General features: G+C 49.3%; 1 protein-coding gene and 1 pseudogene across 1 annotated transcript in view; both read left to right on the top strand.

The window, feature by feature from the left end:
- CDH13 (cadherin 13, H-cadherin (heart)) overlaps positions 1-14,112 on the top strand; it is a 1,022,437-nt gene that overhangs the window by 918,130 nt on the left and 90,195 nt on the right. The window contains 2 exon segments of the mRNA NM_001109945.1: positions 853-1,035; positions 7,257-7,510. Coding sequence (NP_001103415.1) covers positions 853-1,035; positions 7,257-7,510 — 437 coding nt within the window.
- On the top strand, positions 11,991-12,562 carry LOC102165846 (annotated as a pseudogene).

The raw sequence follows: 14,112 nt of genomic DNA, 5'->3' as shown, positions 1-14,112 counted from the left end.
ACAATAAAAACACAGGTACAAGGCTCCAAACAATTGATTTACATGTTCCCTTAGAAAATGCTTCTTTTATAGTACCATTTTTGGCATGGTTGTTGCGGTATATTTTGTACATTTGATTGTCAGGTGTTGGTAGAATTGACATAGCGATAAATCTGATTCCGTCCTTAATATTTTTTTAAAATACCAGTTTTTATTGCATCATAATCCCATTATATTTTACTTGAATGCCCAATATTTTTATGGGTTTCTCTTTTGTATTCAGCATTTCATTTTACATGTTGCGGATTCTTTTCTGGTATTTTCATATGCAATCTTTTAGACGTGGGTCTGTTTCCATTTGAATCATACAAGTTTGCAAGAAGTATTAGTATTAGTTGACTTATGAATTACTTTGCGGAAATTTTTGAATAACATATGAAGTGACTAGGTTACCCTCAACCTGTTCATTTTCTTTTGATGTAGTTAATGTATACGTTACATTTTTCTGAGAAATAAAATTGGCTTGGTAATGGATTGCATATAGTAGATATAGTACAGTTTGACTGTATGAGGGCTTCCAAATGTTAAACCAGATGATTCTCAACTCTGAATGACTTTTTAATAATTACAGTAAATAATGGTAAGCAAAAAAAAAAAAAAAAAAAAAAGCTTTTTTTTTTTTAAGTCCTACTAAGTGTGGACGAGGGTCGGACGGAGTAGCGCATCTTAATATTCCTCTGTTATTATTTAACAAGATGCTATGGGTCATGTCCCCAATACCAGGCATATGGCAAAAGCCCCATAAATGATCTTCACTGTGGTTTGTTTTGTTGGTTTCAAAATAGTGACAGTAATGGCCTGCCTTGTTTGCAGTTTCAAGCCACCGTTGAGGAAGGGGCCGTGGGAGTTATTGTCAACTTGACCGTTGAAGACAAGGATGATCCCGCCACAGGCGCGTGGAGGGCCGCCTATACCATCATCAACGGAAACCCCGGGCAGAGCTTCGAAATCCACACCAACCCTCAAAGCAACGAGGGGATGCTATCCGTTGTCAAGGTAAGGACATAAGGACGCTGCCACCTGCTCCTCCATCCTCACCTGAGCACCCAGGGCCCCAGGTTGAGGATAAAACAGCCCTGGTCTCCTCCTCCTAGAATTTAAATAGAAAAAGGCTCCAGCTTAGGGGTGTGCTTGTACTCTCACAGCCATAAAACCAACCTGCTCTACAGGTTCCGGAAATTTCAAACTTATGTGTAACCTAAAGAAAAAAGAGAGAGACTTTAATTTTTTTTTTTTTTTTTTTTTTTTTTTTTTTGTCTTTTTGCCATTTCCAGGGCCGCACCCGTGGCATATGGAGGTTCCCAGGCTAGGGGTCGAATCAGAGCTGTAAATGCCGGCCTACACCACAGCCACAGCAACTCGAGATCTGAGCCGTGTCTGTGACCCACACCACAGCTCACGGCAACGCCAGATCCTTAACCCACTGAGCAAGGCCAAGGACCGAACCCGCAACCTCATGGTTCCTAGTCGGATTCGTTAACCACTGCACCACAACGGGAACTCCAAGAGAGAGACCTTAATTTTTAAGTGAGATTCTCCATATGTTTGATAATGAATTATCAAAGACACACACAAATGGGATCGGGGAATGCTTTTTAAAGATCCATGCTCCATATGTAGATGCTCCATTTCTTCTTCATCTTTCTGGGCGGAGTCTCAGTTGCTCTCCTAAACACAGCAGATAATCCCACACACAGGATGCTTCTCTGTGTGAAACCGCCTCTGGGCAGTGCTGCGCAGCACACTGACCTCTCTCTGCTACGGGGGGGACCGAGAAGGCAATGTGACAATGACTGTAAAGGGAGGGCTCAGAAATGTGGGAGGGAGGGTGGGGGCAGCAGATCCTGTGAGACTGGCGGTTGGTCCCCGGGTCCTGGAGGGAGGGTTCTGAGAGAGCTGCTGCCAGACCAGGACATCCATTGGAACACGGCTTCTTTTCTGGGGGGTGAAAAGCAAGGAGCAATTGTATTTGTTTTTGTTTGTTTGCTTGGTTTTTCTTTTGCTGTTTTTTTTTTTTTTTTAAGGCCTCACCCACAGCATGTGCAAGTTCCCAGACTAGGGGTCGAATCTGATCTGCAGTTGCCAGCCTATGCCACAGCCGCAGCCACAGCAATGTCAGATCCTCAACCCACTGAGCGAGGCCAGGGATCAAACCCACATCCATAGGGATACTAGTTGGATTCATTACTGCTGAGCCACAAGGGAAACTCCCTGCGTTAGTGACCGAAGCAGGAACGTTGCCACTCACTCCCTGCGCACCTGTGTTGTGGACCTCAGTTTCCACATTGAGGATGCTGGTACAACCCACATCTCCAGGCTGTTGTGAGCCGGTCACGAGCTAATGTGTAAACCATTTAAAACAGTGACCAGCGTTTGGTGCCTGCGTGAGTTTCCTGGGGCTAACACAACCAGGGACCACAGACATGGTGGCTTAAAACCGCACACACTTGTTCTTTTGCGGTTCTGGAGGCCCGATGTCCAAAACCAGTTTCATGGGGCTGCTTGGTGGGGATGCTTCCTGGAGGCTCTGAGGGAAAATTGATTTCCTCATCTTTCCCAGCTTCTGGAGGGTGCCTGTATCTTCAGAGCAGCAGCCCAATGTCGTCCTCACTCTCTCTCCCTCTCCGACCTTGACCCTCTGCTTCCACTGTCACATCCTCATCTTCCTTTGACTTCCCTGCCTCCCTCTTTCAAGGGCCCTTGAGGTTCCATTGGGCTCACCTGGATCACCCAGGATGCTTCCCCCAGCCCAAGCGCATTAGCAGAGTCCTTTTGGCCATGTAAGGTGACATTTGCTGGTTCCGGGATTAGAACACAGACATACTGGGGCGGGAGGGGGTTCATTATTCAGCCTAGCACGGGGCCATATAACCATCTGCACAAAAGTTTCACAATATCCCTAGCAGCAGGTACACCTGAGAATGGCAGATCTCAGAGAAGCTTCTGGCTTCCTGCAGAGGATGAGGGGTCTGGGTTTCTCCCAAGCCCCGCCCTTTTCAGAACCTCATCCGAACCGAACCCCAGACGTCCGTCTGAGAAGAGCCTCCTCGGGCCTTCCCAGTGTGTTTTTTGCCTTGTCAGAACTCCCAGGGGCCCAGACCCTACCCCCTGCATTCAGCCCTCTCATTCATTTCAAAGCTGTGCCAGTCATAAAATTACACAGCTGCTGGCTGTCCTCTGCAGCTAGCCCTGCCGTCAGGCAAGTTTCCAAACCTGCAGCTGGCAGACAAAGCTTGGATAAATATGCATCCCCTCCACAAAGCCTGAAGGAGCACAGTTCTCCTGTGTCTGTAGCGGCTTGAGGGAAATAAAATACAAGCGAGACTAGACTGACAAAGAGTGGCCTCCTCCTCCCACCCTCCTGCTTCAGCCCACAACGCTGTGGCTCTGAAATGTCAGCATAGAGAAGAGTCACCTGGAATGCTAGCTAAAATACAGGTTCCTGGGCTCGCCTCACACCTGCTGGGTCAGAACAGGAGGAAGAGGTGATGCTTGTGTTCTTAGAGCACAGCCTTCTGGACGAGCCCTGCTGTAGAATGAAGAGCCTGGGACTAAGTGAGTGGACTCCCTTTGATTCAGAAGTGGGACAGAAGCCGCCTGCCACATGAATTTGTGTAAAGGGCCTTGAGCTCTCTTTGCTTCTCAGCACACCTAAGGCCTGGCTAGGCTCCCCAGACTCTCCAATTAGCTAGCAACCCAGTGTGTTAGCTAGGGATGCTGAAAGCTTTGAGTAACCGAATGCCAGGCTAATGGTGGCTTTAAAAGTTAATAGGAATTTAATGATCTTTATAACTAGATGAAGGTAGGCCCATCTAGGATTGGCTGGCAGGCAGTTCAAGGTGTCAGAGAGTCAGCAGGGGGCATCTATGCTGCTGACTTTTTTTTTCCTCATGGACAGAAAATGGCTGCCAAAGCTCCAGGCATCACATCTCCCTGCTGTTGTGTTCAAAGGGAGGAAGCAACGAGACAGCCTGGCAAGTGACAGAGGGTGTGCGTGCTCTCATGTGCCCCTCTCCTCCCATTAGGTGAAAAAAATACCTTTTCCATGAGTCTCCAAACAGTTTTCCTATGATCGGCCCCCCCATGATTGGCCAGGTGACACATGCCCACTCTCAGCTGCAAGGAAGCCTGGAAAGCCCAGATCTTTCCTTTGGGGCCTCTGCAGTGAGAGGTGGGTAAGCGAGAAGATGGCGGGACATGGCCATGCTGCAGCCCAACCACAGCTAGTTCTGCCCTAGCCGGTTAGCAGTCAGTGTACTTAGAACCAGAGGCAGTCAGTCTCAGGATTGTGTGGGAGTGAGGGAGTCCGCCGTCCCTGCAGGACCAAATCTTAACACTTAGGGCAAATGGATAGCTGTGTCCTCTTTAAAGCCTCTGGTCAGAAACACCTTAAGTTGCTGGAGTTCCCGTCGTGGCGCAGTGGTTAACGAATCCAACTAGGAACCATGAGGTTGCGGGTTCGGTCCCTGCGCTTGCTCAGTGGGTTAACGATCCGGCGTTGCCATGAGCTGTGGTGTAGGTTGCAGATGCGGTTCGGATCCCGCGTTGCTGTGACTCTGGCGTAGGCCGGCGGCTACAGCTCCGATTTGACCCCTAGCCTGGGAACCTCCATATGCCATGGGAATGGCCCTAGAAAAGACAAAAAAAAGACAAAAAAAAAAGAAACACCCTAAGTTGCTTTGTAAAGCTATTCCAAAGCTGTCAAAGAGTTACTCTCTCAGCTGAATATAATCCATCCTGCATTTTAAGCCTTTTCTCTCGTTTGTCCTCAGAGAGAAGGACGCCTTGAGAAAGCAGTCATCCTTGAGCCCCGAACCTGTTACAGGCTTAAAACTCACTGTCAGGTCACTTCCAAAGCCTCCCTCTTGCAGACAACAAACCCCAGATCCTTTACCCGGCCCATGTGGGCAGCATGTCCAGCCTTAAAATCCTCCAAGGCAGTGCTCCACACCCTCTCCTGACACTTGATGAAATACTAACTGAATTGCATCTCTGAAACTTTATTGGAAGTGTTTTCAATTTCCTTCCATCCCTCGCACAGAGACCCCGAGCCAGACAAATCACATTAGTGAGGTCATGGGCCCAAGACAGCAGAGGGCTCCTTAATCCATCATGACCCAGGGCGGGCCTCGGAAGGGGCGGGAGCAGAGACCCACATTCCACCAGCTCCGGGTGGACTGGCCCGTGTGCGCCCCCTGGAATCACTACCCCCAGTATTGTGCAAATGGAAGAAGTAAGCGCTGGAGGGGTTCTGCTCCCCGGAAAAGGCTCAGCGCTCGCACAGGCTCTCTCTCTGTTTCTCTTTCTCTCTCTCTCTCTCCCCTCCGCCACCCCCCCAATCCCTTCCTTCCTCCCTCCCTCTCTCTCTCCCTCTCCCTCCTGCCCCCTCTTGTCTTTGCCACTGCTCGCATCTCCATTGCTCAGAGGCCCGCCTCCTACTCAGGAATGTCAGCCTGGCACATACCTGAAGAGCCCGTGGGGGAGGGCAGTGGCCCTTCCAGCTGTTTCTGGCCCGCCTTCCTCTTCCTCACCATCTTACCCGCCCCCTGTTATATCCGACACCGGGCCAACCTGTGTGTGAAACACCTACTTTCCCTGGTCTGACTACAATCCTTTGTGCTAGGACTTGACTGATGACAAAGCTGAGACTCCAGGAGATGCTGTGATGTGCCTGTGGTCCAGGAGTTATTAATTACAATTTTTTTTTATTTTTGTCTTTTTGCCTTTTCTAGGGCCACTCCCGTGGCATATGGAGGTTCCCAGGCTAGGGGTCTACTCAGAGTTGTAGCCGCCGGCCTACACCAGAGCCACAGCAACTCGGGATCCGAGCCGCATCTGCAACCCACACCACAGCTCACGGCCACACCGGATCCCCAACCCACTGAGCAAGGCCAGAGATCGAACCCACAATCTCGTGGTTCCTAGTTGGATTTGTTGACCACTGAGCCACGACGGGAACTCCTAATTACAATTCTTATGGCCAGGACTTGATCCCCTCCCCTCTGGCTCTGGGAGCAAGGAGCGCTTTCAGCTACTAAGCTGTGTCACTTCCCAGCATGAATGAAGCAGCCCAGGGTTGCCCAGAGGGTTGTTTTCCCATTCAACCTGCCGGGCCCCAGGTATCTCCTGCGCTCTTTCCCCAGCCTTGCTGTTCTCACCTGCGACCCCGGGTTCCCAGATCCCATAAGACCTGAACTCCATCTGCTGAGTGGCTGAGTGAGTGGCATCCATGGCATTCTATGATAGACAGGACACCGGATTAACAATTCTTATAATGGGACTTCCCATTGTGGCTCAGGGGGTTAAGAACCTGCCCAGTATCCATGAGGATGTAGGTTCAATCCCCAGCCTCGCTCTGGCATTGCCACCAACTACAGCATAGGTCGCAGATGGGGCTTGGCTGGGGCAGAGGCTGGCAGCTGTAGCTCTAATTTGACGCCTCGCCTGGGAACTTCCATATGCCACAGGTGCGGCCCTAAAAAAAAAAAAAGAAAAAGAAAAAGAAACAATTCTCATAGCAGACTTTTCTTAACAGCAGCTGATTTAGTCCACTCAGCAGTTGGGGGATGTGGGTACCATCAGCCCCTTTGCAAAATCACCTAGAAAGGGCCTCAGCAAGGCGGCTCATTGGAAGGACAGTCTTCCATGTGTAGGACTGTCCCGGGCATGGCTGTGTGTCTGGTCTGACTACCCCCTGTCCAGTAGATGGCCAGAGAGCTCCTGAGCCACGGGGACAATAAAAATGCCTCCACATGTTCCAGTGCCCTCGTGTGGCAAAGTGCCCTGTAGCTTAACCCTTTGTGTCTCAGCCTCCTGAATCCTTTTCCCCAGACAACACACTACTAGAAAAGGCCCGCCCACTGGATCTCCCAGGAACATCAGTGTTGTGGAGTCACAGACTACACATGGGAGGCCTTTAATGTCCCCATTGCCAGTGAGTCACCTAAGGAGATCTCGCAATGAAGGACCCGGATCTCTGAGGGTCACGTGATCATTGTCAGTTCTCAGGCTAATGCGCTCAACAACCTCCATACCTACTTTGGTATCTGTAGGTTTCATACTCTTTCTCCTAAGGAGGACCCCACATCGCATAAAGCTTAGCCCTGGATCCAGCCCTGAGCAGCCACCACGGTCTATGGACTGTCAGGGGGCCTTTGTGCCAAAGCGCTTTCCCTCTCGGGAGACCCACGTGCTGAGCCCCTCTCTCTGCCTTCCAGCCTCTGGACTACGAGATTTCTGCCTTTCACACCTTGCTGATCAAAGTGGAAAACGAGGACCCGCTAGTACCCGAAGTCTCCTACGGCCCCAGCTCCACCGCAACTGTCCACATCACCGTCCTGGATGTCAACGAGGGCCCGGTTTTCTACCCGGATCCCATGATGGTGACCAAGCAGGAGAACATCTCCGTAGGCAGCGTGCTGTTGACGGTGAATGCCACAGACCCCGACTCCCTGCAGCATCAGACCATCAGGTGAGTGAGCGGCTCGGTCGCCAGAGATGGGAGGCAGGCAGGAATTGCTTTTCTTTTCCCCTTGAAGGGGCCGATGGTCAGGAGCAAACTATCGTGCAATTAAGCTTGTGAACGATCTGGGTGAGCGGACAGTGTGTGCCCTAATGAAGAGTTGGCGGCTGATGGCACCAGGTGACCAATCTCACGAGGTGGGAACACTGCCCCTGCACCTGATTCCTGGCAACAGGGTAGCCTGGGAGGAGAGTGGCTTCAGGGCTGTGTTCCTAAATGACCAGCTGGTCTGCCAGTAGCGAGCACAGTGCCGAAGGGACAAAGCGAGACGGCACTACATACAGCCCCCTGCATCTCGGACACTTAACCTGCTTTATCTTTGTTATCACTTTCTGAGAAAGGCTTGGCTAACTCCAGGTACCGCTGAGAGTATTAGGAGTTCAGAGAGGTTGGGGAACCTCCTCAAGGCTGCCCAGCTCAGTAGCAGAGGCATCAGGATGGAAACATTGCAATACCGTCTACACAGTCCATGCTCTCCGCTAAGGGCTCTAGTACTTAGAAATGGACTCTCAAGGTTGGTTTTCCACTGATGATTGGCAGGCCAAAACGTCTTCGCATTTTCGGTCCTTATTTCTTAAGCTCTGTCCAGTGCTTCAAAAGAAGGGATTTTCATAATGAGATTTAACGACGTGATCATTATCCACAGCGGAAACGAGATACCTTGGCTGGTGCGCCGTTTCCCAGTAAACACATTGGCATGCAGGTCCAAATGCACGCTTGTCTCTGCAAAAGAAAGTTATTAATCTTTCTCTTCCAAAATCTCATCTTCTTCTTATATGAGGTACAGATAATCAAGTATTAGACACACTGCAAATAAACATGTGTCTTATTTTCCTGATTTGAAACACCTGAAAATGAGCCACCGTCTCCACGTCAGCCAGGGGACCGTGGAGCAAGCTGGCGCAAGCTATTTTCCAACCTCAAAAGGGGATTTATTTTTCCAACAAAACTTTCTGAAATGTCAGATGAACTTGATACAAGTACAGAATAATACCAACTCTTGTAATAACATGAATCCGAAGTAGCCGTTCTTTTTTTTTCTTTTCTTTTCTCCTTTTTTTTTTTTTTTTCCCCTTTTCTCTGCTCGGTCTCTGGCAATGGGAACATGCAATGTAAACATCAAAGAGAAAGCTTTCCTTAAGTACTTAAGGGGGAAACTTGTAAGGAGCATTAGGGTAGTTGTTGTACAAATTTAGGATGTCTTCAGGGAGGGTAACTGTTGATTTGGTTTCCTACGACAGGAGGTGGAAGAGGGGACTCCTGGAGGGTAGGACATGGATTTCAATGGGGTCGATATTGTTAAGCCTGGAACTTGGCCTTTGTTGTATCACTTGGCTGCCAGGCATTAAAGTGTTAAGGGGAAGGGCCGAAGCAGGTGTCTGAGATCTGGGAGTAGCGGTCCCACCGCAGGGGAAGAGGCAGCGGCACAGGTGTGTCTGCCAGGGTTCTCTGTTTTAAGACCAGCTCTGGCTGACTTAGGTAAAAGGGAGAATTTGCTGAAAGAGTCTACCAAGAGTTTATAGAATATTTTCCCACTGGTAACCACTTGTTTTTTTCTCTATATCTGTGAGAAATACATTGCGTTTCTATTTCATTATATACATTCATTTGTTTTCTTTTTTTAGATTCCACACATATGTGATAACAGAGTATTTGTCTTCCTCTGTCTGATTTATTTCATTAAGTGTAATATTCTTTAGGTCCATCCACATTTTGGCAAGTGACGGAATTTCATTCTTTGTTATGGCTGAGTAATATTCCATCGTGTGTATAGACCACTGCTTAATTTGTTCTTCTGTCGATGGGCATGTAGGTTGTTTCCATGACTCAGTTATTGTAAATAATGCTGCTTTGAACATGAGGGTGCATTATATTTTCAAATTAGTGTTTTCGGGGTTTTTTGGATATATACCTAGGAGTGGATTTGCTGGGTCATACAATAATTCTCTTTTTCGTTTGTTGAGGAGCCTCCATACTGTTTTCCATAGTGGCTGCACCAATTTACATACCCACTAACAGTGTGGGAGGGTTCCCTTTTCTCCACACCCTCTCTACCTTTTATTATTTGTAGACTTTTTGATGATGGCCATTCTGACAGGTGTGACATGATACCTCATTGTGATTTTGATTCACATTTCTCGGATGATTAGTGATACTGAGTAGTTTGTAGAATTGAAGAGTATGTTTAGAAGCAAGCAGAGATGACACGGAACTAGGGCAGTGTTGAGTCTCGAGGTGATGGTACCTGACAGGTTGGCACTTCAGGATCTCTGAAGCCACTGTCCACTCCAGCACAGTCCACCTCCAGCCACTGTCCACTCTTGTGCCACTCACAGTTCACGTGCCCAGGGACGCATCTGCTTGACCTGAGCTGGAGCCATGAGGTCCCAACTCAGGGCACCTTGATGGTCACCAGGGGTGATGTTCCCAGATGTGGCTGCCCCTCCCGGTGGGCAGCTGCTTGAGAAGGGGAAGGAAATTTCATCTGGCGAATGGAGTGTGGTGCTTAGAGCGTGGTGACAGGCCCCAGAAAGCAGCCCCAGCAAACCGAGTTAGGGGACAGGACTCCAGCCTGGAGAGGGAGTGGGTGACCTTGAGAGGCACCAAGGCCAGGATCAGCCCTGTGGAGGACAAAGACAGGCTGCTGGAACCAGTACACAATGGTTCCCATTATTTCTCACGCAGAGTGGCGATGGCGCCCCCTGTGAGAAAAGGGGACCAGAGGAAGCAACTTGGAAATAATTGGATGCGAGACTTGTGATAAAAAGCAGGAACGTAGAAAGCTCTGAAGAGCGTCTTAGTTCTAGAGTTGGTCATCACAGGCGTAACTCCCAGTCACAGTGGCAGAGGGACTCTTGCCAAGGATGCATGTACGAAATTCAACACGGGGATGAGGGCCTCCAGCTTGTGAAGTCAGGTGCTCAGAATATATGCTTTCCCCACGCGTGGCTCTGCCCTTGCCTAGGTTGGCTTCACCCTCAGTCCTATCACTGTGGCTCTAGAGGGTCAAGGCCACCCACAAAGCCAGCCCTTGGTCCTACCGGCAGAAAGAGATCCTTCCCAGCCAAGAGATCCTTCCCAGCCAAGAGTCCTTGCCCGAGGGCCAGGTTTGAGTCTCACTGAGCCAACTTGGGACACACAGCTGTCTCTGAATCAAAGAGAGGTGCAGGTGGGATGTGCCCAGGGCTGGTCCTGGCACATGTCCACCCTGGACCCAGCACCCAACCACGGTGAACTGGGGTGGTTGCCCAAAGGAATGCAGAAGGCTCTTCCCAGAGGATGGGCACGGGTGCTGGGTCAGCAGGGGCCGCAGAGAGGTACTGTGACCAAGTTCAGTGTCACAAATGGCTTCAGAAAACATAGCCAAGGTATTTATGTGGCTGGTTTGCCTGGGAGTTGTAGCATTTACAGATGAGGCTGCTGAGCAGGGTCTGGACAAATCCCTTTCCCAGCATTATGTATGCGCGTGCACACACACACATACGTGTGTGTGTGTGTGTGTGTGTGTGTGTGTGTGTGTGTCTGTATGACATTTCTCTCTCTGGCCTGACTCCTCAGATCCATTCCTTCCTGCTGGGCTCCAGAGTCACCCAGAAGTGACCCTTCTCACCCTGGCACAGACTGAGCCTCCCTCTGCCCCGCCCCCCACTCCTTCCCCGTGCCACCCCGCCCGCCCTCCCCCTGCCCCCAGTGCAGGTTCTGAGCACATCAGAGGCAGGGATAACATCCCTGACAGGTTGAGCTATTGTCGCAGGAACTCTTGGGGGAGAAGAGGCTCATTAATTATTTGCAGCCTTTGATCCTGTCCACGAGAAGCACTGTCTCCAGAGTGGCTGTGTGTGCAGAGGCTGAGCAGGGCCTCAAGGAGGGGCCAGGCTGGGATGCAGTTTTTTTAATAATCTGCGCTCGGCTCCCCAGGATTCTCAGAAAGGCACCACGACCTTGTGAGTAGTGTTGTTATTGTTGTTGTCTCGACGCTGCTTTGGGGAGTAGGCATTGCAAGAGGGAGGAACTTTACACTGAGAACTCCTACTTTGATCTCAAGGAGAGCTCTCGGTTTAGCCAGCAAATGCACCTGCAGAAAGATACTGCCCAGGCCATCTGCCCCAATGGTCTTGATCCCCCGCAATAGCACTGCCCTGGGCTCTGCGGTCCTGCAGGTGTGGGGTGTCCCTGTCTGTGTGGGAGACTCTGTGTGTGTCCACGTGTCATTCGCTCTGTGTCCCTCTCTGTTTGTGCCCGTTCCTCTTGGCCTGTCCTTTGCTCTGTCCTTGTCCCCCACCTTGCCTCCCTCCCTGTCACGGTCTCTGTTTTCATCTCCCCTCACCCCCCACCACCCATCTTTCTCTCTGATTCCTTATTCTCATCTCCCTCGTTCTCCTTCCTTCCTGCCTCCCCCCTCCTCCATCTCACCCCCCCCTCTTCTCTCTGTCTCTCGCTCTCCCCCTCTCACCACCTCTACCTCTATCACTGTCTCACTCCAAGACGCTCTGTGTCTCAGCTCCAGTCTCCCCATTTCATCTCAGATGACTCACCGGGCACACAAGGTTTCTGAGCACAGTCAGAGATGCTCACCCCGGACACAGCGGCAGGCAGGAATTTGTTAGGGAGCCTCGGGAAGTTTCTCTGTGTTGCATGGGTAGGGGTTTGGCAGATTGGCAGTTTGGGATTGGAAGGGATAACAGTGGACACACAGAAGGACGTTCAACCCCCAAAACGGCAGCCAGTGAGATATATCTGTGGAGAATGTCACACAGAAAATGAAATAAAATCAAGGGTCCCATCCGATGCAGAGAATGTGGATACAGAATAATGTGCAAGAGAAGAACTAACAGATTGGTGGGTTTTGATGCGCGATGAAACATGAAATTCAGAGGGATAGCTTCATTTGGATTTGGATTCGCTGTTGATCTTAGCTTTTGATTTGTGTATTTTATGAATATGGCTATGTATCATGATTTCGTTTAAAAAACAATATTGTGGAGTTCCCGTCGTGGCACAGTGATTAATGAATCCGACTAGGAACCATGAGGTTGCGGGTTCAGTCCCTGCCCTTGCTCAGTGGGTTAAGGATCCGGCGTTGCCGTGAGCTGTGGTGCAGGTTGCAGACGCGGCTCAGATCCTGCGTTGCTGTGGCTCTGGCGTAGGCCGGTGGCTACAGCTCCGATTCAACCCCTAGCCTGGGAACCTCCATATGCCGAGGGAGCGGCCCAAGAAATGCCAAAAAGACCAACAAATAAAAAATAAAATAAAATAAAAATAAAAAACAATATTGTATCTAGGTATCTATTAATAGTTTATATAAAGGTAGGTGGTTTTGGTTCAAAAAAAAAAAAAGAGAGGTGCTCACCCACGGGGATCCTGACAGCCTGGTTCAGGTCCTTCCCTCAGCCTTGACAGGCCCTTTGGCCTCCTCTGTGGTCTGGATCCTTCCCCTGTCAAAACAGGAAACCTCCTCCCACCCCCCAACCACCACAAAACGTAGCAACTGACTTCCACCTAATTCCTGGTCCCGTCTTCTGTGATGGAAGGCACGTCTCAGGCACAGTGATTCTGCCGCTGCCACTGCCGTGCACGCTTTCATCTCACCAGGGAATGTTAAAATCAGTGAAAGGAGCCTTGATCTCCGAGAAGCCTATAACTCTAAAGACAGGAGGTGTCCAGGCATCAGAGTGAATCTTCTCACTAAAAGGCCTGAGTTATTAAAACTTGTTTAAAAGCCCATCGCATTGTGCTCTTAGCCAGATCAAAACGGACAGCAGTGGGCTGGAGACAGTTGAAATTCTTCTCTTGAATGACTTGTTTCTTCCTCTTCTCATTAAGAAGTTAAGGTAGTTCATGGAGGAAACTTTTGAAAAGACAGTGGCGAATAAAGAAGATAATAAAAAAATCTGTAATCATCCCACCTAAGGAAATCCCCTTTTAACAGCTTGGGTACAAACTCCGATCATATGAATGAGCGCTTTGCTTTTTTTATTTTCCAATTCAGTTCACATCACCCATTTTGTGTAGGAAGCTGCCAATTTTACTTCCAATATATGATGAACAGCTTTCCATGTCAAGAAACAGCCACTATTTTTAGGCATCGAATAGTATGGACTCTGCTGTTCTGTTACATGAATATCCTCAGGTATTCATTCATTCCTTTGTTGTTGGATATTTAGACTATTTCCAATTGTATGCACTTATTTTTTAAAGGTCAGTGGACACGCTTGGCGTTAAATAGTTTAATGCATCATTAATTTTTCCAAATGATTTCCTGAAAATATTTTGCAAAAGTGTTGGTATTAATAATACTTTCTGTCCTTTAGAGAATTCTTTGGTTTTTGTACTTAGGAAATCACATTTATATTTTCGCTTATGCTTTGAAGTGATGGTTAGGAAGTTTCTCTGCCCCAAGGTCATGCAAACATGGTCGTGTGGTAAAATAGAGCTGATTTCCACACCCTGTCCTTTCCCCCCACAATGACAAGGAGACTGGCATCAGCTTTCAGGGCAGCGCTTGCCTCCACCTGTGCAAGACAGGCATCCGGCATTTCTCAGGGACATTT

Source organism: Sus scrofa, chromosome 6, assembly GCF_000003025.6.
Source record: "Sus scrofa isolate TJ Tabasco breed Duroc chromosome 6, Sscrofa11.1, whole genome shotgun sequence".
In the NCBI taxonomy this organism is placed as follows: domain Eukaryota; kingdom Metazoa; phylum Chordata; class Mammalia; order Artiodactyla; family Suidae; genus Sus; species Sus scrofa.
Note: the sequence above shows the minus strand (reverse complement) of the source record. Positions and strands in the feature narration are given on the sequence as shown.